This window comes from Rhinolophus sinicus, linkage group LG01 (assembly GCF_036562045.2).
Source record: "Rhinolophus sinicus isolate RSC01 linkage group LG01, ASM3656204v1, whole genome shotgun sequence".
Lineage (NCBI taxonomy): Eukaryota > Metazoa > Chordata > Mammalia > Chiroptera > Rhinolophidae > Rhinolophus > Rhinolophus sinicus.
The window spans coordinates 141,879,356-141,903,453 of record NC_133751.1 but is presented as its reverse complement, the minus strand read 5'-3'; the positions used below and the strand labels follow the sequence as shown (position 1 = coordinate 141,903,453).

Genomic DNA, 24,098 nt, shown 5'->3' with positions numbered 1-24,098 from the left:
TTTACCTGTGATAATATCTTCAATGGCACCATCTTTTCCTTCGTATACATGTCTATTATCTTTAACTTGACGCCTTCTTAATTCCGCAATTAATTCTTGCTGTTGCCTCTTTGATTTATGAGAAGGAGACTGAGAAGAAAGAAGTATGGCAGGAATTAGTGGGACCAGCACTCACTGGAGAATCCGAAATGTGTCTGAACACTGTTTCTAATAAGTAGCTTCAGCCAGAAACGCAAATAGCACCATCCCCACACTGTGCTCAAACAGAGAAGCACTCAGAAAGCTTCTGGGAAGAAAACGAACTTTCACTGAAGATCTCTTAAAACGTGGCAACACTAACACAAACGTGCTCTCAGCTTCATTCCAGTTATTGCTGAACAACGTAATGAACGAGCAAATACCCATTTGCCAAGCTGCCAAGCCCTAGAAGGAAGTGGTAGGGATCCGGGCCAGTCCGGCTTTTTGCCCATCTCTCCTCCCTGCCTCCCAGGCGCCATCAGGCCTCCCTCACACAAGGGCCACTCCGGGAAGGAGCCTGGCCCACCTTACCTTTGGATCCTGCTGTCCCATCAGAGCGTCCTGCTCCAGAAGCTTCTCCATGAGTGCTTGTTCCTGCTTTTTCCTCAGCTCGTTCTCCTCTTCCGCTTGCTGGATAAAGTCAAGAGAATCAAAAGATTATGTCAGTGGAAATGACAGCAGCCAAGAGTCTGTAAAGCCTTTCTTAAGAGAATCCTTGGTGAGCCAGGAATTAGAGTAAATGGAAGGGTTAGAAGATCTACACTTCATGCCTGAGTATAACTCTTATTCCAGGTTTCACTGTCTGTCTATATCACATCTCTTCAAAATCTAGTAGCCGAAGTTTACCTCACCCAGCAGTCCCTTCCTAATTCTTCTCTCCCTGCTCACACCGCTGCTTAGTCTCAGTCCCACAGATGTGGGGGGGACCTAACCTTCGGGCAGCTCTGCTCAGTGATGTTTGTGTGGGTTTGTCTTGCTTCCAGAATCTGTCCACCTACCTATAGCTTTTCTCAAAGTAGGATCTCAGACTTCTCTCCTTCTGCCCATTGTTAGGGGAAAACCTCCATTCCCGTGCTTCTTGTTTCCTTCAGTGGCATCACTGAATGACACTCTTGGGCTTTTTATCCACAGCTCACTTCTTCCCAACGGAGGGAGAGTGACTGGTGAATTTGGGGTGAGAAAACGAACAGGCTCACCTCAACTCAGCCCCCGGGGCTTTCTCTCTCTTCTGAAGTCAGTCTCCCTAAAGAGACTTCTAACGGTCTAGCTGTGAACTGATAAGTCATCCAATTTAAGGCTAAAGTGTAAGCTCACAGATACACCCATATCCTCCAGTCTAGCTTTTATCCATAATAAAGTTTACATTTTGATCTGTTGCTTTTATCTTAAAGTTTCATTTTGCTTCAAACCTGGGAAGGGAAAGGAGAGATGACATCTTCAATCCCCAACATCTGTCCACAAAGTCCCTAACTCAGTGTCAGGCTGGCAGGTGATTCCTTACCTAATCCTCCTGGAGCCCGCTAACAGGTCCACAGGGAGAAATGATAACGTGGACGGGGCACCCCAATAGGCTCTGACCTGCGACACCCCACAGATCCCCAGGGCAGCTTCTCTTTTCCCTTCTGCCCTGCATATCGACGTCCCAGCCGAAGCATCAGGTTTTGAGACCAACCACAGCCACTTTGCAGCTTGTATTATGCAATTTTAAAATAGCGTATGTTTTCTCTTTCGACATTAGACTTGTCATTTTTTATGTGAAAAAATGTGGTCCCAGCCCCGAATAGGGGTGACCACAGCACACGAGCATTACCGGCTGGGGAACCCCAGAGCACCAGTCAGCAACAGCTTCTCATGGCTCCCACCTCCCGGAGTCTTTTGTACATGGACCCTGCGCTGTGCTCGTGTTCACCGTCATTGCCAAGGACACTGGCCTTCTGTAAACCATGTGTGATATCACTGCTCCACGAAGCCATGCTGAGAGAAGATGGCTAAATATTGTAACCTTGTCAGTTGCAATAACAGGCCAAGGATGGCTCTCCAAAGCCATCAGCCTCTAGCGGCGCTGGGGAAGGGAGCCGCTACAGCCAACAGGAGATTTCTCAAGAAGGTAGATAACCCTGCTGCGTCCCTCCTCCCCTCTACGTTCACTCACACTCCTCATTCCTCCACCAACATTACCCGTGTTACATGGAGACAAGCCTGGAGAACACCGACTGTCATATCTCCTAAGTGCACGAAAATCCCCTAATGCCCTCCCTGTTGTTCCTTCCCAAGGGACAGATTCTTCTGACACATGCCTCATTGAGTCACATACTTTTTTAAGACTATGACCCTGGATTATGTCAAAGAGGGCTTCCCATTTAAAGGAAGGGCCATTATTGGTCCAGAAGAAGAAACAGAGCAACCGCCCTTCCTAGAGCCATCTTTCTGTCCACGCCAGAGAAATGTTGGTGTGGACGGCCTAAAGGCCTGGGCAGGATTAACCCAAGCGGGCTGGTCTTGACCTCAGGTACAGCGCCAGGCCACAGGCCAGGACTCACCCCGTTCAACATCATGGGAGGTGTGGGTTTGCTAAGTGCTTCACCTGGCCTGCGCGGGTGAACAGTCCATGGGCAGCAATGGCCTTGCAGTATCGCACTTTCCCCAGGGAGCAGCCAAGAGCTTTGGTTTTCAGGCTGAGCCCCAGGGTGGCTGGGTGGAGACAGGGAGCACGAAGGGCTAAGGGCCGCAGGAGGGCTCAGCATCCACAGGGCCAGAGACTGCTGACTCATACTGATCCCCAAATCTGCTGCCCAGACAAACAGGGGAGACTTCTGCAGAGCTGTACAGACTCAGAACCAGATCTAGAAGGGCACATGCTTGAAAATGAAAATAATGCCAGGGGAGACTTTAAAGGACCCCCTGCTTCTGTTTACCTTATAGGCTTTCACAAACCGCACAAAGACGGGAAAGAAGACGGAGGGTGGTGTCGTCTTGGGGTTTTCTCCAAAATACTTCACCACATCATCAAAGGCATCCTGTGAAGAAGCAAATTTCTCTTGAATTTCTTTAGTTCCAGCATTTGAACTTGATGCTCTGGAGGAAGAGCTACAGCAAAGCAGCCGTGACAACAGTGGTTCCCACAGGCTCTCGTCTCTGTCCCACACCTCCCCACGATTCTCTATAACCCTGGCGTTCCCTCCCAACGCCTACTCAAAGGCAACCTGACTGCAGTAGGGCTGCACAGGAATCCATCTCTCAGACCCCGTCACTTTGACATACATGAGCGCACGTGCACGCAAAGCTATTCCATTCATGAGCCTCCGAAAGCCATGGCAGAACTCCTTAAAACCAATAAGGCTAGAAGGGATGTTAGAAGTCACTGAGATGCTAAATCCCAAATTACTGCTTCAACACTCCTTACAGGATCCCCACATCGGGAACATTCAAGTGTCTGCTTCAATTCTTCCAGGACACAAGACAGCAGCCTCCAACGGGAGCCATTCGACCACAAGCACTTGCAGAGTTTTCCCAACACCCTGCCTTCCCTTCTATGATAGTGTGCAGTCCATTCTGGCTGTTTTTCAGGTGTATAAACTTGATCCCCAGTGGAGTATCAGATTTTGAGGTCAAGGCCTATAGAAACCCAACACACGGGGAACACTGCTTTGCTGAGCCCAGGTCTGACACCGCTGATGGAATGGGACACAGGAGGAACACAGAAAGACCCTAGGAGTAGGGGGCAGGGAGGGCTTCTAGAGAAGAGGGTGAAGACCCCGAACTAGAAGATGACAGTGAGGACAGGGGCACTTCCAGGTACAATACTAAGTAAGAAAGATCCTCTCCGTGATAATTAGCTACATAAGAAATCTACCCTCAGCAAACAGAGGGCAATTTACCCCACAGCCAGGGTGGCTTTGAGGGATCCCATTACTTCCTTGTGGGTGTCCAGGGGCACAGGTACCTACCTGGGCGATCTTGGCATCATCCTGCAGCTTCTTGAGCTTTCCCTCGTTGTTGAGAATGAACTCTTTCAGCAGCGTGTTGTGGTCGTGCATGGTGTACTCCCTCTTGGTCAGGTCCATGCCCCTCTGGAGCTCCTTGACGTCCAGTAAGACATTCTCAAGGGAGACTGAAGGAGAGAAAGCCATGACCTGTGACCCTCAACCAGGAAAGTCACAGCCACAGTGGGTGGGGCTGGTGAGCCAAGCTCTCAGTGGATTCCTAGGACTTTAGACGGGCTTAGATCTCCTTTCCAGTTCCAGTGCAGAGATCCTTGAATATGAATAATTTACCAAGCACTGCATTAAATTCTTCCTATGCAATCATTCATTTGCACCGTTAGCCCATTTTGCCAATGAGGAAAAAGCAGCATAAAGAGGTTCCGTGGCCTGCTCAAGGTCACAGAGTTAGGAGGTGGCAGCGATGGAGTTCAGATAACAACAGTGGACTCCAAATCCTGTGCTGGTACACAATGATTGCCCTTCTCTTACAGGAGATGATGGCCTATTGGCCTACAGAGAGAGGTTCCAAGATCTTACCCTCTACATAATACTTGGAACTCTTTTGCATTTCTGTTGCTCTCCAGCAGGGGGGAGCATTTTACCTGTTGAACTTGAGTTGTATTGCCCGTGAGAACTCAAGGGACAGTTTCCCCTGGTTAAACAACCCTTCCCCCTTCCCTGCGTCAGAAGGGTTTATTAGCACGCACCTTTCCATGTGCAGTGAGGCCCCCCTCCTAGAGCAGGTGGCACCTGCAGCCTCCTGCATGAGGTCCAGGTACCCACTCTGGCTCCCCCCGGCCTGACTCACTCTGCACGTGGATGAATCACAGAACAAGGCAGTCAGTATGCTTTCCCCTCACTAGACTCACACTGTCCTACTCATCTTCGACTCCTCAATGCTTAGGATAGTGCCAAGTTCACGGCAGGAACTCAAAAATGTTCACTGGGTGAATGAAGGAGGGAGGGAATAAATGAGTGAAGGTATAAATAAGTCTGTCAGCTCACCTGGGCACCAGAGAGCAAACAGAAAACAATTCAGCCAGAGAGTTCCTCAATCTCCCCATTTTCCCCCACTGATGTTTTTCAAATGACACTTCCTGGGAATCTCATTTCGGCCAAAACCATGTGCTAATTAATTAGTAAGATAGGGATGTTTTTCAACTTTTTTTTTCTTAATTAGAATAGTGATACTAAACAACTCTTAATTTTGGCAAAGGAAAACCTGAAACAAGGAAAATCATTCCACCGGGATAGAAATCCTGGTAACAGCCGAAGTGAGCCCTGAGCCCTCAGAATGTCTGTCGCAGCCTGCCTTGCAGAGTCCTTCATAGTCACAATGTCATTTCTACCTGCCTCTCAGTCTCCATTAGGGTTTCAGCAGCAAATAACCCAGTAACAGTGCATCATCGCATTCATTCGTTCATGTATTCATTTGCTCACTCATTTATTCCCTACATCAACGTGTCAGGGGTTAAGGGAATCATCAAGTAAATAAAACATAAAGCCATAGATACAGAGAACAAACTGATGGTCACCAGATGGGAGGGGGGGTTGGAGGGACAGGTGAAAAAGGTGAGGGGATTAAGAAATACAATTTGGTAGTGACAAAATAGTCACAGGGGTGTAAAGTACAGCATAGAGAATAGTGTCACTATTGTAATAACTATGTATGGTGTCGTGCGGGTACAAGACTTATGGGGTGATCACTTCATAAGATACTTAAATGTCTCATCACGATGTTGTACACCTGAAACTAACATCATATTGAATGTCAACTGTAATTGAAAAACAACATTTAAAAAAAGGTAAATAAAACTTGATTATGCCCGTAGGTGCACAAGTCGTAATGGACGTGCAAACTGTTACAAGAAACTTGCTAAATCTTGCATGAGAGGGTCGTATGGAGTGCTTTTCGTAAGAACACAAAAGCAGCAGCCACGGACTCTGTCTGAGGAAGTCAGAGAAGGTCTTGCCCTCGAAGCTTCGATGCAGTAAGTCTGGGATAGGTCCTTGGAACATGGATCTGTGATAAACACCTTGGCTGCTAGGGTTCAGCCTCTAATAGCCTGTAACTAAGTCTGAGATCCATTTGCATGCTGTTCCCTATTCTAATAGTCTTTGAGGGGACGTGGTATGTTGGACAACATATCTATGAGAAGACAACTTGGGTTCTAGTCCTGTTTCTACTACTTGTGACCCATGTGACATTGGGCAAGACATTTAATCTCTAAAAAAAAGTCCGTTTTCTCATCTGTACCATGGGGATATGATTACGTAGCACAGCCCAGCTATCTCAGAGTCACTGATGATCCAAATGAGAAAATGCATAACTATCATAGCAAAGCAACAAAAGTAAGAACTACTGATATTTTAACTTGTGCTCAGGCGAAAGGCAAAATGTTTAGAAAGGCCCCACGTGAGCACGGAGGACAGCACAAAATCCATACGTTTGTTGCGGGAGATTTTCTGATTCTCATTCTCGTATTTCAAAGGACAGCAGTAGAATAAAAAGGGCAACAAATGGAAGAGGGAAGGTACACAAGGCCCAGAAACCTGGATCTTTACAGGGAGGATACTGAGAGAGGTCACCTTCATGTCCAAGTTCATCATTGTTCCCGGGAGTGGGCAACACCATAGCCCATGTGTTTTAGCTCAGAGCTTCTGAGGTTTAAACCCTGCCCTTTTCAAGGGGTTCTGGAGTGTTTGTTTAAGCAGGGATGGTTCCCCAAAGATAAAAGGCATTCAATACCCGAGAGTAACATTAATAATTGAAATCAAGTACCTGCAGCAGCTTTCTCCACATAATGAAGTTCATTATAAAATAGGGACACTTGGTGATATTTTTCCTTTACAACATTCGATATATAGTGCAACAGTGTTTGCTTTCGGTCTGTTGACTTTGTATCTAAGAGCTGAAAACAAAAGGGAAAGAGTGAAAGATGCTGGGATGTTCTCCCTCTCAGAGTTAGTAACGAGTACAAATGCCCCAACATGGACCAAAAAAAAAAAAAAAAAAAAAAATCCCACAGGAGATTAAAGATTGGATTTGCTCTTTGGTGAACCAGTCCACTGATTTTTAAATGACTCGAGGACGACCCTACCCGAGAGGACTAGGGTACATGCTCCACTTTAGGGAAGGGATGGCTCCAGGCACCTACAAGTGTTCACACACCTTCCCTCACAGGAACTCCCCACCTCACAGCTGGCTCACTAAACTGGCTTAAAGCAGGAAGGCTCCAGTTTTAGTGCTCTCCAGAGTGAAGGTGCAGAACAGGAGCGCATGTGGAGCAGCAGGTGTGTGCAGGTGCCCCCACCCCTACGGCTCCTACGCTACAGTCTTCACCTTCAACTCAGCCCGGCTCTTGTTCTGCAGCCTCTGCTGGCCCACAGCAGATGTGCTTAATGGACCGTGACCTTCCGGAGCCAGAACTGTGACTAACTGGACACTCCCTATCAAACAACCATGTCTCCCCCAAGCTGGGGACTCAGCCCACTGCCCCACCTTGTCACCTGGAGAACACACTACCCACACTCGGCCTGGTGGGGGTGGGGTGGGGGGGTGCCATGCAAGGTTTTCTCTAGTCCTATTTATATAAATCAGGTGACTCTGAAACACAGCACCCTTTTCCATCCAGGTAAAAAAAAAAGAAACATTTTTAGAAAAAAACAGAAAAGTATAATAAGAATTTTTTTTTAAAAAAAGCACTTAGAAAAAAATCTGCAATACCATCCAACCTCTCTGTTAATATCTTAACTCCTTCCATTCAGTATGTTCAACCTATTTTACGTAGCAGAACTCAAAGTGTATATTCAACTTTACCCTGCTTTCTTTCCTCAATACAAAATTATCTATTTCTTTGAAAGCTCTTCACAAATATTCTAACAGTTGAAGCAGAGGTCACTGTCTTAACTACCATTATAGCATATCTAATCCTTTCCCAAAATCTTGCATCTTTATATTGTTGCCAATTATTTGTAATTATAAATAAAACTGAGCATAATTGAGACTCCTGAGGAAAGATTCCTAGAAATGGAAATACTGGGTCAAAGGGTATAAGTATTTTTAGGGTTCTAAGCGCTGGCCGCCAAACGGTGTTCCAGAAAATGTATACCACTTGGCCCTCCCACAATCAGAGGGTCCTCACCAAAACGTGCTCCTCACCCCTCCCAAGAGCAGACCCTCTCTGCTCCAAGACCTCTGCCGGATGTTTCATCCCTCATCTAGATCTTGTATGTCTCTTAGTGCACTCACCAGATCTAAACTCTGAAGTTTAAATCCATAAACTGCTCCTCGTTTACTGCTATTCATATAATTCCCGAGGGCCAAAATGATCTGCAAAAAATAAAGGAGAGAAAAGAGAAGCCCATCAGCACAGCATCCCAGGCAGACGAACGCAGCTGACAGGTCAGCTCCTCTGTACTTGTATACAAGGAAAACTTCACTTGCCTCCAGAATTTTCTTGAGTTTTTGAGACGACTTTATGGAGACAGATGCTGCTATAATTGAGTGCAGTTGCTAGATTCCAGTCAAAGGAAAGATGGGGACAGGGAGAAAAAAAAAAAATATGTTAAACATGGGAAACTCTAATTGGAAACTAAAAATTAACACAGAAGAAAACAGGCCTGCATTGAGACCTTAAAGCCTTAATACTGAGATTCTATTTTTCTTAAATATCGGAAATTTAAATTGTCCTGCTAGGTTAACTATATCATTACATGCAAGCTCTTCACTAAAAACTATCAGAAATGAGAAGTAATGTCAGAACTTGCTCATCACAAACCTATAACCAATGAGACTCAAAGAGTTAGGAGTCAGCAGCATCTTCTAGCAGAACTCAGTTCCTACCTCCTTTAATCGTGTTAATGCAATTGGTGTTTTTCAACCAATGGAGCTGTCCAAGAATGAAAACAAAAACAGCAAAAGAATATAATCCTCCTCTAGAAGCTGTCAGAACACGTCTTGAACAGACAGGCATGTTATTATAATCAGTAATTAACAAAAGTGTATTTAGAAACAGAACTAGGAAAGAACCGTTTATGATACTGACACGATATTCATAAGTCTCTACCACATTACCACAAAAAAACAAGAGATGGCTGGCTACTATTGTATATCACCACAGTGTAACACAACACACTTCCAAGGAAGACAACGCTGATGGTAAATTTAATGCTTCCAATGACAGTCAATAAGCCTGTCCCCTAAAAATATGGGATCGGTTTTAGAAAGTCACATTTTCAGGCTTGCCAACCCAACCAGAGAAATGGTACCTTCAGGAGGGGAATAAGTTTGAGAAAATGGTTTTTCCTTGTCCTCTGTATTGACGTGTCCTTTAAAATCCAGAGGACATCTGCAGACACTGAAAATGGCATTCGCTAGGGAGAATAGCAATATGGAATATGGAATATGGCAAGTCGCCATTTTCTAATGTACTTAGAATATACAATATCAAAAAGATGGCCAAAATAACAATGCAATCTAGAAAGTTCTGGGAAGGAGTCTTTAGAGCCCATGACGCTTACGTACAATTCTGGGAAAGACTTTAAAGAACAACAAAACAATTCTCCACCTCTTTGGACGCCCTCCCCTGCCAGAGTCGGTGCACTCACAGGAGTCAGCATCTGAATGCTTTCGGCAAAGTTCCCGATGAAGGCCATGATGGTCATCTTCTGCATGAGCCTCTCAATCTTACTGAACTGCATCATAAACCGGTCTTCATCCGACAAGTTCTCCAGGGGCTTCCTTTCCCGCTCATAGAGCCGGAGCACTTTCACCTCATTCTCAGTTGGCAAGAACCTCATCAAACATTCTACAAAGTCTACAGGCAATGTCTTCAAGTCAAATCTGAAGACAGATGTGGACATGTCAGTGTTAGAGAGAAAACCTCCTGTCCTTTCACCCACACCTCATCTGGTCAGCCTGTAAATCAAGTCTTCCTTTATAGGTGGACGGTGAAGACGCCCTGTGGAGCTGTCCTCTGACAGTGCACCAAGTACCTCCATCGGTCCTTCCTGAAAAACTGCACTTTATCACAATCACCCCATCCAGCTATTAGTATAGGCTTTTAGGCTATGAGTACAGCTCGAAGACTCTAGAAATCAACAGTAAATGACAGTAGAAAGAGACAGAAGGAAGGTGGAAGCATCTGATGGTAAGTTGTTCAAGGGCATGGTGTTTTAGGCACATGAAGTGCTAATTAAAGAGACTGATATTATACACACAATTATAGAACATCTGGTGAACTCTGTAAAATATTTCAATTAGACCAATAGCCTGGTATATATTTTCTTCTTTAGGAAAAAAAAAAATACATCCAAATGCCTGTGCCATATGGATGTTTTGGCTTAAATGCATACATCCCTTGAAGGAAAACCAGGTCTTTGTAGATGTATGCTCAGTCTGAACAAACGGAGTATTTGCTACAACCTCTATTTTATTCTCTGAACAATCTTTGTTTTCAGCAAAATAATATAATTGTATTTAATCACTACGACAAACAACGTAATAAAAATTAAAAACCAAAATGCATATTAGGTTTTGACATCAGAAATCAGTACAGACTATACGATGCACTAGACTATTAGATTATGATCCTGGCTGAGGACATGAAATTGGAACAAATGACTTCTTGGGGCCATTTACTGCTCTAGGAATCTCTGATCAAATTTATGAAATACAAATTTATGATGAATTAGTTCCTGAAACATCTAATAATGTCCTTATCATATTTGAAAGTCACCATGACCACAAGAAGAGTAGATTCTCCTAATAGAAAAGTAAATAAAACCGATGCCCCTTCTCTGCGGTTCAAGGATAAAAAAACAACTGAACTTTGTTTAAAATGTTCTGAAAGCAGAAAGAGCAACAGAAATCACATTCCTATTGTTATAAATTAAAATATGCATCTGTATCATATTTGCATCTGGCATTGAATTGTATCATTCCATAAATGCCATCAAATTTGTATTCAACAAATCCAGATAAAATTCAGATACTTCAGAGAAAACTGACATTTTCTCCCTTTCCTTAGCATCTGCAATTCTCCACTCAACTTTCCTTGTATGTAAGCTTTGCTGTAGACCTATGTAAGAGAGCAGACCAAGATAAATGACGTTGTGATCCAGTTGTTATTCTAAAACGATTAATTACTCATTCTAATACAGCACTTTTGAGGGTAATTTCCGGTCCACCTCTCTTGTGTTAGCATTTTACTAAATACTGAAGTTGCATATACTTAACAAAGGGAATCTCTGGTGTGTGGCTATCAAGACTAGCTCCATCTTTTTTCTTAGATCTCACCTCACGAATGAACTATTTCTGTCACGTACTAATAACTTTATCTTTATCCTAAATTTACTAGAATATAGTTTTTCAGAATGCCCTAAACTTACACATGAATAGCTTTACATATCTCATCGGCAGTCTTTCCAGCTTTCCTTAAAGTTATGGCAAGATTTTTGGCCCTATTTGCTTCTAGTAATGTCACTTTGTTGGATCCCTTCTGTGTTATCTTCTGCTTGCTTGAAGAAAGATCAATGGCAGGACCTTGGGCTTTTGTCTTAAATATTTCCTCAAATTCATCCACATTTAGATCCTGGGGTAGAGAGGGATTAAACAGGCAAGTTGTATTATACTTAAAAATTAAGTCAGGAAACCATAATATTCACAGTTTCTTAAGTGTCAAAGAATTTACTTTTTCCGTTCAATACTTGTCTTTGACCACCACTAGCTCTATTTTGCTATTTGGGTTAAAGTGTGACTTACATCGCATAACCAGGCATGGAATCTAAAGTAGACAACTGATCCCAGTCAATTCTATTGCCTTTCAATAATTATCTTGCGGGGATGGTGACCACAGACTAAAATTCTCCATCAAATCAGCTACTGAGTGTGATTGCTAAGCCCTTATTCATTTTGTTCAATAAAAAGTTTTATGCCCTTTCATAAATTAAGGGCAGAGACTGTGTTGAGATCTATCTATCTATATATCTGTAATATAGCTATCTATACAGACAGATAACGATAGACATCCAGATAGGTAGATATCTATCTGTCTGTCTGCATAGATAGCTATATTACAGATATATAGATAGATATTTTGTGGCATACACTGAAGATGCTCAAAACTATTGCATTTTATCTTAACTTTTTAAAACATCGTCTTAGAACCACCTTACAAAATAGTGTCCAATTTTAGTCTCCAACATTATAAATCTTTTTCTTTCCATCAAGGCATTTAAAACCCTAGTACTTTATCACTGAAACCTCCAGGTTAACAGAGCACCCATTTTGGCTTTGCTGCACAGAGAGCCCCATGTTTCTAACCAATGAGAAAGATACCTCCAGAATTCGCTCGTCATCAATTTCGTTGAAGACTGTGCCATTGATCTGATTTGGCTTCAGGGCAACCCAGTTAAACACTGGCATTCTGAATTTCGTCTTGATTGGCTTCTTAATTTTCACAGCTACAGAGGTCAGAGAGAACGAAATTAAGATTCCACCATGACCCCAGGACCTTCAAGAACAATCAGACAACAGTCCTTGCAGATGACACAGTAACACTGGAGGAAGGCTGGCAAGAGGTGCCCACGTGTTTTAAAACACCACACAGAGCTTTTGCCAGAGCAATCTGAGGTCATCATTTGGTTGATGGATACAACATTACATTAAAATTGTCTAAGAGCCAGGGGCTGATTTTCTTTTTTGAATGCAGGCAACTGGATTGCTGCATTCCAGCCACAATGTTAGGGCAATGCTTATTTAGGACAAAGAAAGTATTGGGGAGCAAGAATTATTAATTTTATTAGACAGCAGAGAGGGCAAACACTCTGTGTGACTTAATTTAGTTTGATATTGGTGAGCATGAGTTGAATTTTGACATCCTAAATTCTTGGTTCTAGAACCCACATTTCCAAACAAATCTTAAACGTTGATCAGAGACTACAGACAGTGGCTCGCTAAACCACCAGGAATGTAACATCAAGAATGCTGATTTTCAGCCAAAGCGATACATTCCTGTGGATGATTTCAGATAATGAGGATTACATTGGCTGCTGAGTTATTTCAAACAGACTAAGGGCTATGAATGGCCCCAAATAGGAAATGGTTAAGAAGACAGCAAGGGTGCTTAGAAATCAGGATTTGTATTGCTTTTTGAGACCAGCACGAGTCCCTTCCCCTCTCTTTTGAAGAGCAACTTCTCCCTAGGCAGCAGCTATGTCTACTAGAAGGCATCCATGAACTCATTAAAATACTCTTCTCACTTTGGAGAAATAAGCTAAAAAAAAGCAATCCGTTAACTCTTCCGTTAGTTAATTATACATCATAAAGCAGTCCTCCCAAAACATTTAGTTATATATATTCGCCTTCTTAAGTCTGTCCTGGGATGCCCACCGCACTATTTGGGAACTTTGTTCTCTCTCTCCATAGCAAGGGAGGGAGAAGAACTTCAGTGCAGAACAAAATAAATGTAACACACGCTGGGCTTTTACCTGGCTATCCACCTCCGTGGGAGGTAACTGAGAAAGGGGGGCAGACGGCCTTTCATTCCTCCAGAGTTACAAAGGCCACAGAAACAGCAGGAATGTCATCTGATAAGTCGATACAAAGGCATGCAGGAACACAGAAACACAGCTTTGCCAAACCAGGCCTTTCCACTACCGAATGTGACACCTGAGTCCCCACTACCAACAGTGTCGGATGCCTCGCCACACTTGACGTCTGTCTACAGTGCCTAGGAAAACCCACGGCCTTCATGGGACACAGGAACACACCTTCCTCTTGCTGGGACTTCAGCAATAGTGAGGGAGCAGGGGGCAGGGCTGTGCAGGGATCTTATCATCATCTTAGGTGACAGATCAGTGACATTTGGTTCGACCATCCCTCCACAAACACGGCAGGCCTCAGGACACTCACTAAAAGTCATTCTACTTGTAGCCGCCCTACTTGTAACTCTTTAGCAAGATTGGGAATAAGCCTGAGATTGGACAACAGGCTTAGGAGTTCTCTTTGGAAAGGTTGTCTTAACTTTGACTGGGGAATAGGGATGGGGTGTGGGGGTGTCAGAGGAGGAGGGGGAGGGCCCTGTAGGTGACCATGATACACAGTGCTCAGGTTAAAGGAAGTGACTCCTCGTGGGTGAATAGGTGTACCATGGAGAGAGCTGGAGACTAGTGGGACGGAAATGGAAAAGCAGCCCCCAGCAGCTTTTCCTTGTTCTGGGGAGGAGCTTTCCTTCTTCCCTCGAAGAAATCTAAAATCCTTCTCCAGTGGAGGCCTTAGATCTAACTATGAAACTTAACCTAAAAGGAAAAACATTCCTTTTCTCAGGGGGGAAAGGAATGTGGCATACGAAATCCAGGAAGTCTGCTTAATCTCTTCTACAGGTTTAACTCAAAAGGGTGGGCAACCCTAGAACAGTCAACCAACACCAAGACTCCCCGCAGACACACAGTCAGAATGCAATGGGTCAATGTAAGAGGAAGTGGCAAGATGTCAAGGCACACTGTGACCAACGGGGACACATGGCAAATACTCAACACACTCAGTGAGGAGCAACCTACAGAAAAGCTTGATTGGCCCATCTTTTGTGGAAGCAGAAGGAACAAAGAAAATACAAGGGGAAAAAAGTAGATATGGTTAGAGTCAAGCGGCTCAGCAGTTGACACACTCTTAGCATAGAATTTCATGCTTCTTGGACACATTTCACAAGGCAAGACAGCGCCAAAAATTCATTTCCATTCAAGCCTGCCTCGAAGACTCGCTTATTATTTCGTCTTAAAAAAATAATCCTTTTTTTTAGAAAAGGGGGAATAAAACAATTTCATTATAGCAATCCGAAACAGCTATATTGAACTGTGCTAAGTATTCCATAGGATATGAACAATGTTTAATGAAAAACGAGCAGCCAGAGTCCAAGTTCTCACTGTGGAGTTCCAAAGCGCATTCTCCTACGGAGACAGCAAAGGCTACAGATGGCCCCCAGGCTGTCATAGAGGACCCAAGCAGGAAATGGGAGAGAGATCAGTGGAGCACAGCTTTGAGGAAGTAAGCCTTACACTTCAAATGCACAGTTCACACTACTAATATTTTCTGTATAAAATGCAAAGAAAACTCAACTACATAAACTTAGGGGATCTCCTCCTGGTCCCGTCTCGGCCACAAGAACATGCTTGCTCATTGTCTGTGAAAGAGATAAGACATCCTACTGCTTGCAGATCCAGGGACCAAGCGATGTCACAGGTTTCTGATTTCTGGGAGCCGTTGGCCTATCATCTCAGCTCTGTCTCTTGGCTCTACTGGGACATCCTGACTGTGTCTGACTTCATGGTCCGAGAGAGAGATAACTATTGAACACACTGGCCAAACATCTCATAAAATGGTCTACAATCACTAAGTATTAACAGCCAAGTTAAGGATGAGTAATGAAAAGAAATGAAAGGCCTTGTAGAAATCACCTAATCTCAAGCTACCAAAAACTCATGAAGATCTTATAATCCTTATGTCTTATAACAAAACAAAACATCTTGTACTTGTTTAATGGACACTTACAACACCAAAGAGGAGCTTCTTCAGTCCTGCATACGGTCCTTTAAATTGCAAAAGACACAAAGGGGACAACTTGCAATTGTGGCAACCCTAAAGGTGGCAGTGAGCAATCAGCTGAACACAGATTTCAACACCGTGAAACTGAGGCAAGCAATAGAGCCAACAAGTTTTTAAAATTAAGTAGAACCCAGGCAAAAAAAAAAAAAAAAAAAAATTAACCAGAGAGGACATGACCCGTTCAGAAGGGAGCCCTGGACCTGGCGTCTGAGCTTGCTGGCTCTTTTGCTCTGCAAGGCAGTTCTGAGTTCTGTGCTAGAACTCAGAGGAATGCAAGTGGAGGCTACATCACGTGTTAGGATTTCCCAGAGAGAAAGAAAGCAGGACCAAATGAGAGACAGCACGGCAGACACATCTCACAGTGAGCACGCTTCAGGTGCTCCAAGGAAAGCCTCATCAGTGAGCCCGGTGCACATGACAACGACAGGTTTTCACACTCAGCCGCTGAAAACAGTCTGTCGTCGGACAGATTTCTGGGGCTTGTTAAGAGGTTTTTGGTTTGTTTGTTTGTTTGTTTACATTCCAAAATCCAACATTTCCACGATGACATTCCTTCAACTTTTGTCCTTCAGAAGCAATAAAAGTTCTAGAAGAAAGTGGCAGATGGGAGTGACCTTGAAAAGTAGAAATAAGTCACTGGTCTACTGTGAACATTACTTTGAACAAGTATCTTGTTACTTTGACAGTTTTATAGAAGTTGGGGTAGAAGTAAATACCATGGATTGGATGTGGCACAAGCTTGCTACTGGTGGCTTTCTGGTGTCCAAAAGGGCTTCAGTCACTAGGTTTAATTAGCCCTAATGACTGGCTGATAAAGCTGTAATTGGACACTCGAAGGGATGGAGGCTGGGATATCATTTACAGCTAAGACTGTCTTTTAGACTTTGGGCAAAAGACTCTGAGAACTGCAGCCTTGGAGATGTAGAACATTAGTGTGGTAGTTCTTCATCAGAAATATGAGACCTCACAAAGGGACTGAAGTGGACCAGGAAGCAGAGCCATCCGATGTCACAGGGAGGGCACAGCAAAGCTCGGAGCAATTCCAAATGCCAAGGTAACACTCCATGGCTGGGAAAATGGCTGGCAGTATTTTAGAAAAGAATAAGAATTCATTTCCAAGAAATGAAAATAAGAACGTGTATTTCAAGGCATTAGAACAACTGTCTTCCACTCACCCCGCGCCCAGCCTGTCTTACTTCTGGTAAGGTAAGGATGCTGCATTCTGTCCTGGTTGGCAGGAAGACAATATGCATTATTTGCATTATTTGGGAGCATTTCCAGGCAAGGAGAAATGTTGGCAACATTTCCCCTTGAGGCTTAACTGTACTATAGTGAATTCTGGTGTCCTCAAATGCTCACAAGAAATGCCTGGAAGCCTATGCAGCAGGGAATTACACAAATAGGCACTTTCTCCTTTTGTAGATGACACTGCAAATATTTAAGGGGAAAAAAAAAGACACAAGCAACAGAAGCACTCTGTGTCAGAGCTCTGACTACTCCAGATGTCCAGAAGTGTTGCTGAACCCGTGAAAATGCATGTCTCTCTTGGCTTCTATAGGTGGGGAGAGTGGAAGACAGGAAGACGGTGTGAGATCAGAACTTCCTGCTAGGGAGAGAGTGACAAAGGCTGCTCAGAGAAAAATGCCTCCCGTGCAGGACAATTTCCCCTTTACATTAGCAGGGACGTTCTTATAGTAAAAGGAGATACATATGATTGCAAGAGACCTGGATTTTGAAAGAATGGCTTTAACCCTCCAGAGGTGAAACAATTGAGTGTTCCTTACACAAGTACCTGGGTCTTAATTCTGTGCTCTTACCTGCTAATCCTGAGTTGAAAACCACTGTGGGAGAGGACGTCCCGGGCAGTGGGGGTGCAGAGGGAGGAGGCGGGGGTGGTAAAGGAGGAGCTGGCACAGTCTCAGCTGCAGGACCAGGGAGAGGAGGGGGAGGGGGAGGGGGAGGAGGGGGCGGGGGTGGAGGAGGGGGTGGCGGCATAGGCGGTGTTACTGGACCATTTTGCACTAGCAAAAGAAAAGAAACACATTGACTTTGAAAATAGGGGAATGCTTTCCCCCCCCTTGCAATATGTCACGTGCACACAATGTATCCAAAAACAAAACACTGAAAAGGACAAAGGATTTTTTTTTCAAAGACTGTAAAATTTCCTCATTGACAAATGGGGACTATACTGCAACATACATGAAATGAAGATTTATATGTTTCATCTCAAAATGTAAAAAGTTCTAAAACTGATAAGTAAAAGAACATGCCAACAAAAGCAGACAAAGACCATAAAGGAACAGTGGGTTAAAAAAACCCCCACAAATCTCCCAAAACTACCTCAGTTCTCCCGCCGAGGCTTCTTACCTGCTTCAGGTGCATCTGACAACAGAGGTAGTGGTGGGGGAGGAGGGGGCAAGGGTCCCGAGGAGGCGGCCCCTGTTCCTGGTCCCACAAAGTTACCCACTGCCACTTCTGACCCTGTGGACAAAGTGCCAGAAGCCACAACGGGAAGGATGGAGATGTCCCCGTCCCCTTTCTTCTGAATTTTAATGGTCCCTTGTTTCTCCAGTTCATGAATCTTTTTTTCCAGGGTAGACTGTCTTTGAATGGCTTCTTCTTTTTCTTTGACCATTTTCCTTAATGTGTGAACCTGGGTATTTGCATCTTTGTATATTTCCTGCAAAAGAGTCTATGGTCAAGAGTTTGTCTTTGCACGACATTCATACCTCTTACCATCAGATTGGCAAATTGAGGAGAAAGAAAGTTAAAAAAAAAAAGAAGAAAAAGGATACTCATATATAGGAATTCTGTGGAACTCAGCCAGAATTTATAAATGCCCACGCATTATCATTTGTTCACAGGTAATGCATGCAACATGTTAGCGATTGTTATTCTGATGTACTTCTTTCTATTAACAAATAAAGGTAACTCAATTTTCCCTTCAGGCGAAGAGGAACAGGGCAGAGATGACCCCAAAATAATTTTATAGCTGACTTTGGGATATCCTGAGGGTATTTTGATGGTGCAGCATTTTTCCTTTCACTTATTTTAAAATTCATTTGTAACTCCTAGATACATATCAGCTAACAGTAGACAAAAGTGCCCTAAGTCAGACTTGGATAGAAGTCAGACTGGGATTAAAAATCTGCAAAGTGTGGAATAATCGACTCCTGAGCAACCAGGAGCTGACTATTCCTCAATGGATTTCTCTGGCCTCACAATGCCCCCTGGACCCAGCTCAGGGCAGCAATTGTTGTAACCTTTTCCCTTTGGTAATGCAGTTAACAAAACAGGCCAATGCTTCCCTCTACTAATTACTTCTTTCTGACGAGGGTTTTAGCAGGAAACAAAGAAGTTATCATTTTCAATTCAAAGGCTGTCTCAGTTCCTTTTATAAGGGGCCCACAGTGTTTCCAGTGAAAGGATTTTATGGAACTTACTCGCTGGGCCTTGTACATGTGCTCTCTCACCACAAACCTCCAGCAGGCAGGGAAACATTCTTCACACCCTGTCTATTATTAATAATCTGAGAGTCTGAACTTGAATTGAGTCCATATGCTACAACTTTGTCTCGATGGCGTGCCAGAAAATAAATTTCCTAGAGTTAACTGTAGGACATGTCAGAATATCGAGCAACACACACAGACATGATAACCATCGCATAAAATGTGCCATTTCATCAGCGGTGGTGTAAAGGCAAGCCATTTGCCTGAAAGCCCTCCAGGCACCTTAGTGGTTTTGTGTTCTGTACAATTCTAAGCACACAGATGGCACGCCATAAATACCTGAACCGTAAGGTAAAACAATGCTAATGACAAATAAAAAAGCTGTGATGATCTGATAATAAAATGGATTGTTTTTGCTTTTCTTTCTTTTTTTTTTGTGTGCATGCTATTAGGTCTTGTCTATGTTGTGATTTCACCATTTCCATGGCAACCACCAAATCTGGTTTCAAGTAGAAGCAAAGCAAAATAACAAAGAAATCCAAGTTCTAATAAAAATAAATAAGTGGCATGAATTAAATCTATGCCGTGTTTTTTTATTTCCAACCAAATGGATGATCCACTGAATCAACTCAGATTTGTCCAGATGGGAAAATATTGTTGCTCCCAAAACCTGTGACAAGGAGGTATTATAAACCCCCAGCACTTGACTGCACGCACATGTGTATACAAACCATAACTATGTGTACTTTTGAGTATCACCTCTGAAATTGTTCCAATAAATACACTGCATTCCAATGACATGAATGTATTCCACGCTCTACTAGACTAAAGCTGGAGCATGCTCCCACAATGCCCAGCTGGCCGGCCGTCATCATCACACTTACTCGAACCACATCCAGCTCCTTGTTTCTCTGCATGAGCTGCTTTTCCAGTTCCACGATCTTGGACATGGCTTCATTCTCTGTGTCTTGCAGTTTTTCAGACAACTGTCAAGTTTTGAAAGGAAAGTGGTGTCACAACACAGGATCATTCTGATCAGGTCCTTGGTTCTCAGAAAGTGTAGCTCAAAGTCCATTAGGGGACCATCAGAGTCCCGCATGTATTCCACAAGTTATTTTCTGGAAATGGTAATATTTATAATATGGCTCTGAACATGTATTTGTTTCTAACAGAAATTAACTTACACCTGATCCTTAATGAAGCCCGTACGCGAGCTCCTTAGTGTTGGGACATACACAATGTCTCTCTCCATTTCTGCTGGGGCTACAGAACAGTAGGGGAGGGAGGAGAGAAGTCCACCTTTCCCTCCCTGAGAAGGGCCATTAGGCAAAAGCGTCTGAAAACTGTTCATCCAGAAAACCTGGCTCTGTTATTATTATTATTATAGGTAACCAACTGACAAAAAGACTACTACTTGTTTTGACCCAAACTACCCAAATACTAAAAGTCATTTGGAGGGTGCAGTTCAAATAAACAGATGGCTTACTACAAAAGTGGGTTCTATAAGTAAGTATGGCCATGCAATGCTGGCTGAGGCTTCAAGAGAAAGACAGGGTGAGCCTTGTGTTAAACAGTTACTTTTCGCACAAGGCTCTAGAGCTGAGCAGTTTCTGATTTCTTATGTCTCACTGAAAATGATCACATGTAAAGAAAATCAGGGAGGCAGGATGAGGAGGAATAGTAGAGATTTACACTGATCGGGTTCAGGATAATATAAATCTTTTAAGGGAAGAAACAATAAGCCTGTAAATGCTCTTCCTAAGCAGGTGTCAACTGGGTGGAGCCTTCACAGCAGCACTTTCCAAAGGGAGGGGTTTTGGCAAGTTAGCTTAAGCCCGGAAGATGCTCATTTGCAGACGATGGGAAAGGTGAGGGACATGAAACACATGTAATACTCACAACGAGGAAAATAAATGTCCAAAGGGGAAAATAACATCCCTTCAAAGAGACAATTCATTTCATAATCAAGGATACTGTCAATCAGAGTTCATTCAAAAAAATTTGGCCCTCACAACGTTTGGGTTTTTAAGAAGCACCATTGTTCTGTTCATTCTTGCAATATCCCAACATTGGTTGAATGGATGCACAGATGAATAACCTCTAAAGGCCGTTAGACTCATATTCAGCTGGGTCCGTGGCAGGAAAAATCCCTCAAAGAAAAACAAGCCCCTGTCCTAAGGCAGAGCTGACATTGTGCAAGAGGCTACTCTGCTTGAAAGAGGAGGACATATGGGAAAGCTTGCTGATTTCCTCGAAAATGCTTATTGTTTAAATAAAGTTATCTATTTATTTAAACTTTTATTTATTTTAAGTGTGTTTTTCCAGGACCCATCAGCTCCAAGTCAGGTAGTTGTTTCAATCTAGTTGTGGAGGGCGCAGCTCACACTGGCCCACGTGGGGATCAAACTGGCGACCTTGCTGTTAACAGCACCGTGCTCTAACCAACTGAGCTAACCGGCCGCCCCTAAATGAAGTTATTTAGAACTTGAGTAACCATGAGGCAGGAATGTGAAGATCTACATCATAAAGCCACTAGATCCTGCTGTCCTCGGGCTTGTGTGGACACATCTAATAGATGATGACATATATTCAGAACAAGGTACTTTTCCACCTCAGGCCAAATTCACATACTTGAATTGTACTTCTCTCTAAGTAATGTCAATCATCTAACTCCCCTGCGCCTATCACTAAGGTGGCCAGGGAATCTGGACTTAGCAGAATCCGAGCAGGAGAACTAAGGCAAGGCAACAGATTCCACTTAGTTTGAAGGAACACACCTGCCTTCTTTGACAGAACCCAGAATGATTTCTGATAGCACTCTACCCCAAGGGGCAGCTCATTTCTATACTCCAAATCTTTACATTTACTGCAACAATGGCTAATAGTCATTGTAATTTGCACCCAGTTAAAACATAAGCAATTTTTTCCTTTTCTGAGATGTAGTTACATGAGAGATGTTTTCTTCCAGTTCTTCCACCCTCTCCAAGGCTGCATTCTTGGTTTCAGCATCTTCCAGCAGAGCTCCCACATCAAACACATTGTCCAGGTAAGCCTGAATCTGTACCTGCAGCTTGTCACTCTCAGTATGTTTCAGCTTCTAAAAACCAAAACGCAAGACAGGGCGGTGTTAGCATATCTGTGGAAACAGAACAAAATTACCCAATAGCCTACATATTTTTGTCTGTTTCAAATAGTTCAGTCTTTTCCAGAAGAGTTTGATATATCATCCTTCTTAAGAGAATAGCGAGTAACCATCTAAGAGGGTACCATCAGATCACTTTCTGGTGAATAACCTCTCCCAAATATATACACATTGTTCCTTAATCCTTCCTGTGGATATATTCCCAACATGGATAGGTTCCAACCTTTGAATATTCCAACATGGATATATTCCCAATTTTTCTATTAGGAAAATAGAAAAATTAAAAGCAACTTGAGGGGAAACAAGAGTCACAGGTGACATAAAACTTGAGGAGTATCTTTGTAGAAGAGAGTGGTGGCATCTTGCCTGGGTAGTGAGGGTAGTTGCAGCTGGAGGGGAGGGTAAGTGGAGGTGGGGTAGGCACGGATAGAGAATACTAGCCTTGGGGCTTATTGTAGCACAGATTGCTAGAACCCACCCTCCATGATTACTTCCCTAAGACACTGCCCCAACATGAGGAGCTCAGGGTTCCCCAAAGCACAGACCAGGAAGCTTTCCCCCATCCTTTGCATCCCAGGGCTGGGCATTCCAAAGGAAGTCAAAAAAACTCTAAGGTGAAATTAGAGGTCAAGTAAATCAATGAATCTTCCTTGTAAGTAACACAAGTTATGGTTTTCCCTGAGGAGCAGATGAGTGGCTAGAATAATATATGGCACATGGATGACGCCAATAAACATTTACTGAACAATTAATGGCTCCTTATAAGCCTGGGTTTTTGTAATCTACTGAACCATTCATATATTACGTGCTTATATTATTATTCTTCTAGCCACTCCCATCTATCAGGGTCCAGAATCAACAGACCAGGAAGCTAAAGAAATGCAGTTTTAAAAAATATCTTAAATTTTTAAGAGGAATTCTGCTCTCCATAGATTCTCAGGAAAACAGATTTTCTCCTAGTTCTAATCTGGCATTCTACCACAGAGCTTGTTCTGAAGAGAGTATGTTCCATCTCCGTTTAGGAGTCAGAACGGAAAAAGATTTCTGAATAAGGGCAAAGTCGAGAAAAGGAAATGGAGAAGAAACTCAGTGGGATTTTTCACAAATTCACAATGACTAGCAGGTTCTGGTATGTTGCTACCTGTCACTGTAACTGGAGCCGAAAGCCAGCTCTGTGTGGCCATCACAAAACTGAACCCAGGACACCATTAGGGAGCCACACACCCAAATTCTGTTCAAATACTGCCACTCTCAGAGCATGTGGGGAAAGAAGACAAACCCGATCTCAAAGCAAAAAAACAAAAACAAACAAAAATTCTTTCAATACAATATTCTGTCAAAGCTATTCGTGGGCCTTTAAATAGGAAAACAATACAAACAAATCTTTAATAGAAATCTATCATGCCTCTCACTGAATACAGTCTTCAGACAACACGAGGCCAGTCTATGCAAGAGCAGCGCTGCTGCCCTGAGAAGCAAGGCCATGAGTTTCAGAATAACCAATTCTGTGATTCCACCTTATAGTAAAGTGCAGTATGTGCAATTTTATGGCTTCACCCGTAACAAAGATGGGCAGCTGAACACTGCAGAAGTCCAAGGGAAGTACTTCTGTGCTCATCTTAGCTAGAAAAAGCCTTGAAATTGAGGTTAACAATTCTTGCCCTATCACTAGTGGTCTTCCAAGTTCAAGCGGACCATTCTTGTATAGAATGGAAAACAAAACTGCCTAAAAGTCAAAGGACAGGGCTACATCCTGTGCACACAGAGCTACTCAAGTCCGTTTACGATTTTCACATCAACTTTCTGTTTCTAAGCTGAAGAACTTCAGGGAACTGGCTGAGCACTTCTGCAAGGGAGCAAAAGAAGAGAAACTTCAGATTCCCTTCTCCCAAGAACTAAAA

At 43.3% G+C, this 24,098-nt stretch overlaps 1 protein-coding gene across 12 annotated transcripts in view; it reads right to left on the bottom strand.

Annotated features, from left to right (window-relative positions):
- FMNL2 (formin like 2) overlaps positions 1–24,098 on the bottom strand; it is a 280,224-nt gene that overhangs the window by 7,748 nt on the left and 248,378 nt on the right. For 6 of the 12 annotated variants that reach the window (XM_074336414.1, XM_074336391.1, XM_019751736.2 and 3 more), the window contains 15 exons: positions 22,003–22,152; positions 19,940–20,041; positions 17,974–18,286; positions 17,424–17,627; positions 14,565–14,585; positions 12,343–12,467; positions 11,394–11,596; positions 9,612–9,846; positions 8,449–8,517; positions 8,254–8,334; positions 6,784–6,913; positions 3,966–4,129; positions 2,934–3,035; positions 550–648; positions 6–129 (listed from right to left, as the gene is read on the bottom strand). In XM_074336414.1, the coding sequence (XP_074192515.1) occupies positions 6–129; positions 550–648; positions 2,934–3,035; positions 3,966–4,129; positions 6,784–6,913; positions 8,254–8,334; positions 8,449–8,517; positions 9,612–9,846; positions 11,394–11,596; positions 12,343–12,467; positions 14,565–14,585; positions 17,424–17,627; positions 17,974–18,286; positions 19,940–20,041; positions 22,003–22,152 (2,122 nt within the window). The remainder of the gene's footprint in view (positions 1–5; positions 130–549; positions 649–2,933; positions 3,036–3,965; positions 4,130–6,783; positions 6,914–8,253; positions 8,335–8,448; positions 8,518–9,611; positions 9,847–11,393; positions 11,597–12,342; positions 12,468–14,564; positions 14,586–17,423; positions 17,628–17,973; positions 18,287–19,939; positions 20,042–22,002; positions 22,153–24,098) is intronic. The other 6 variants (XM_074336408.1, XM_019751744.2, XM_019751740.2 and 3 more) reach the window with 1 other exon arrangement.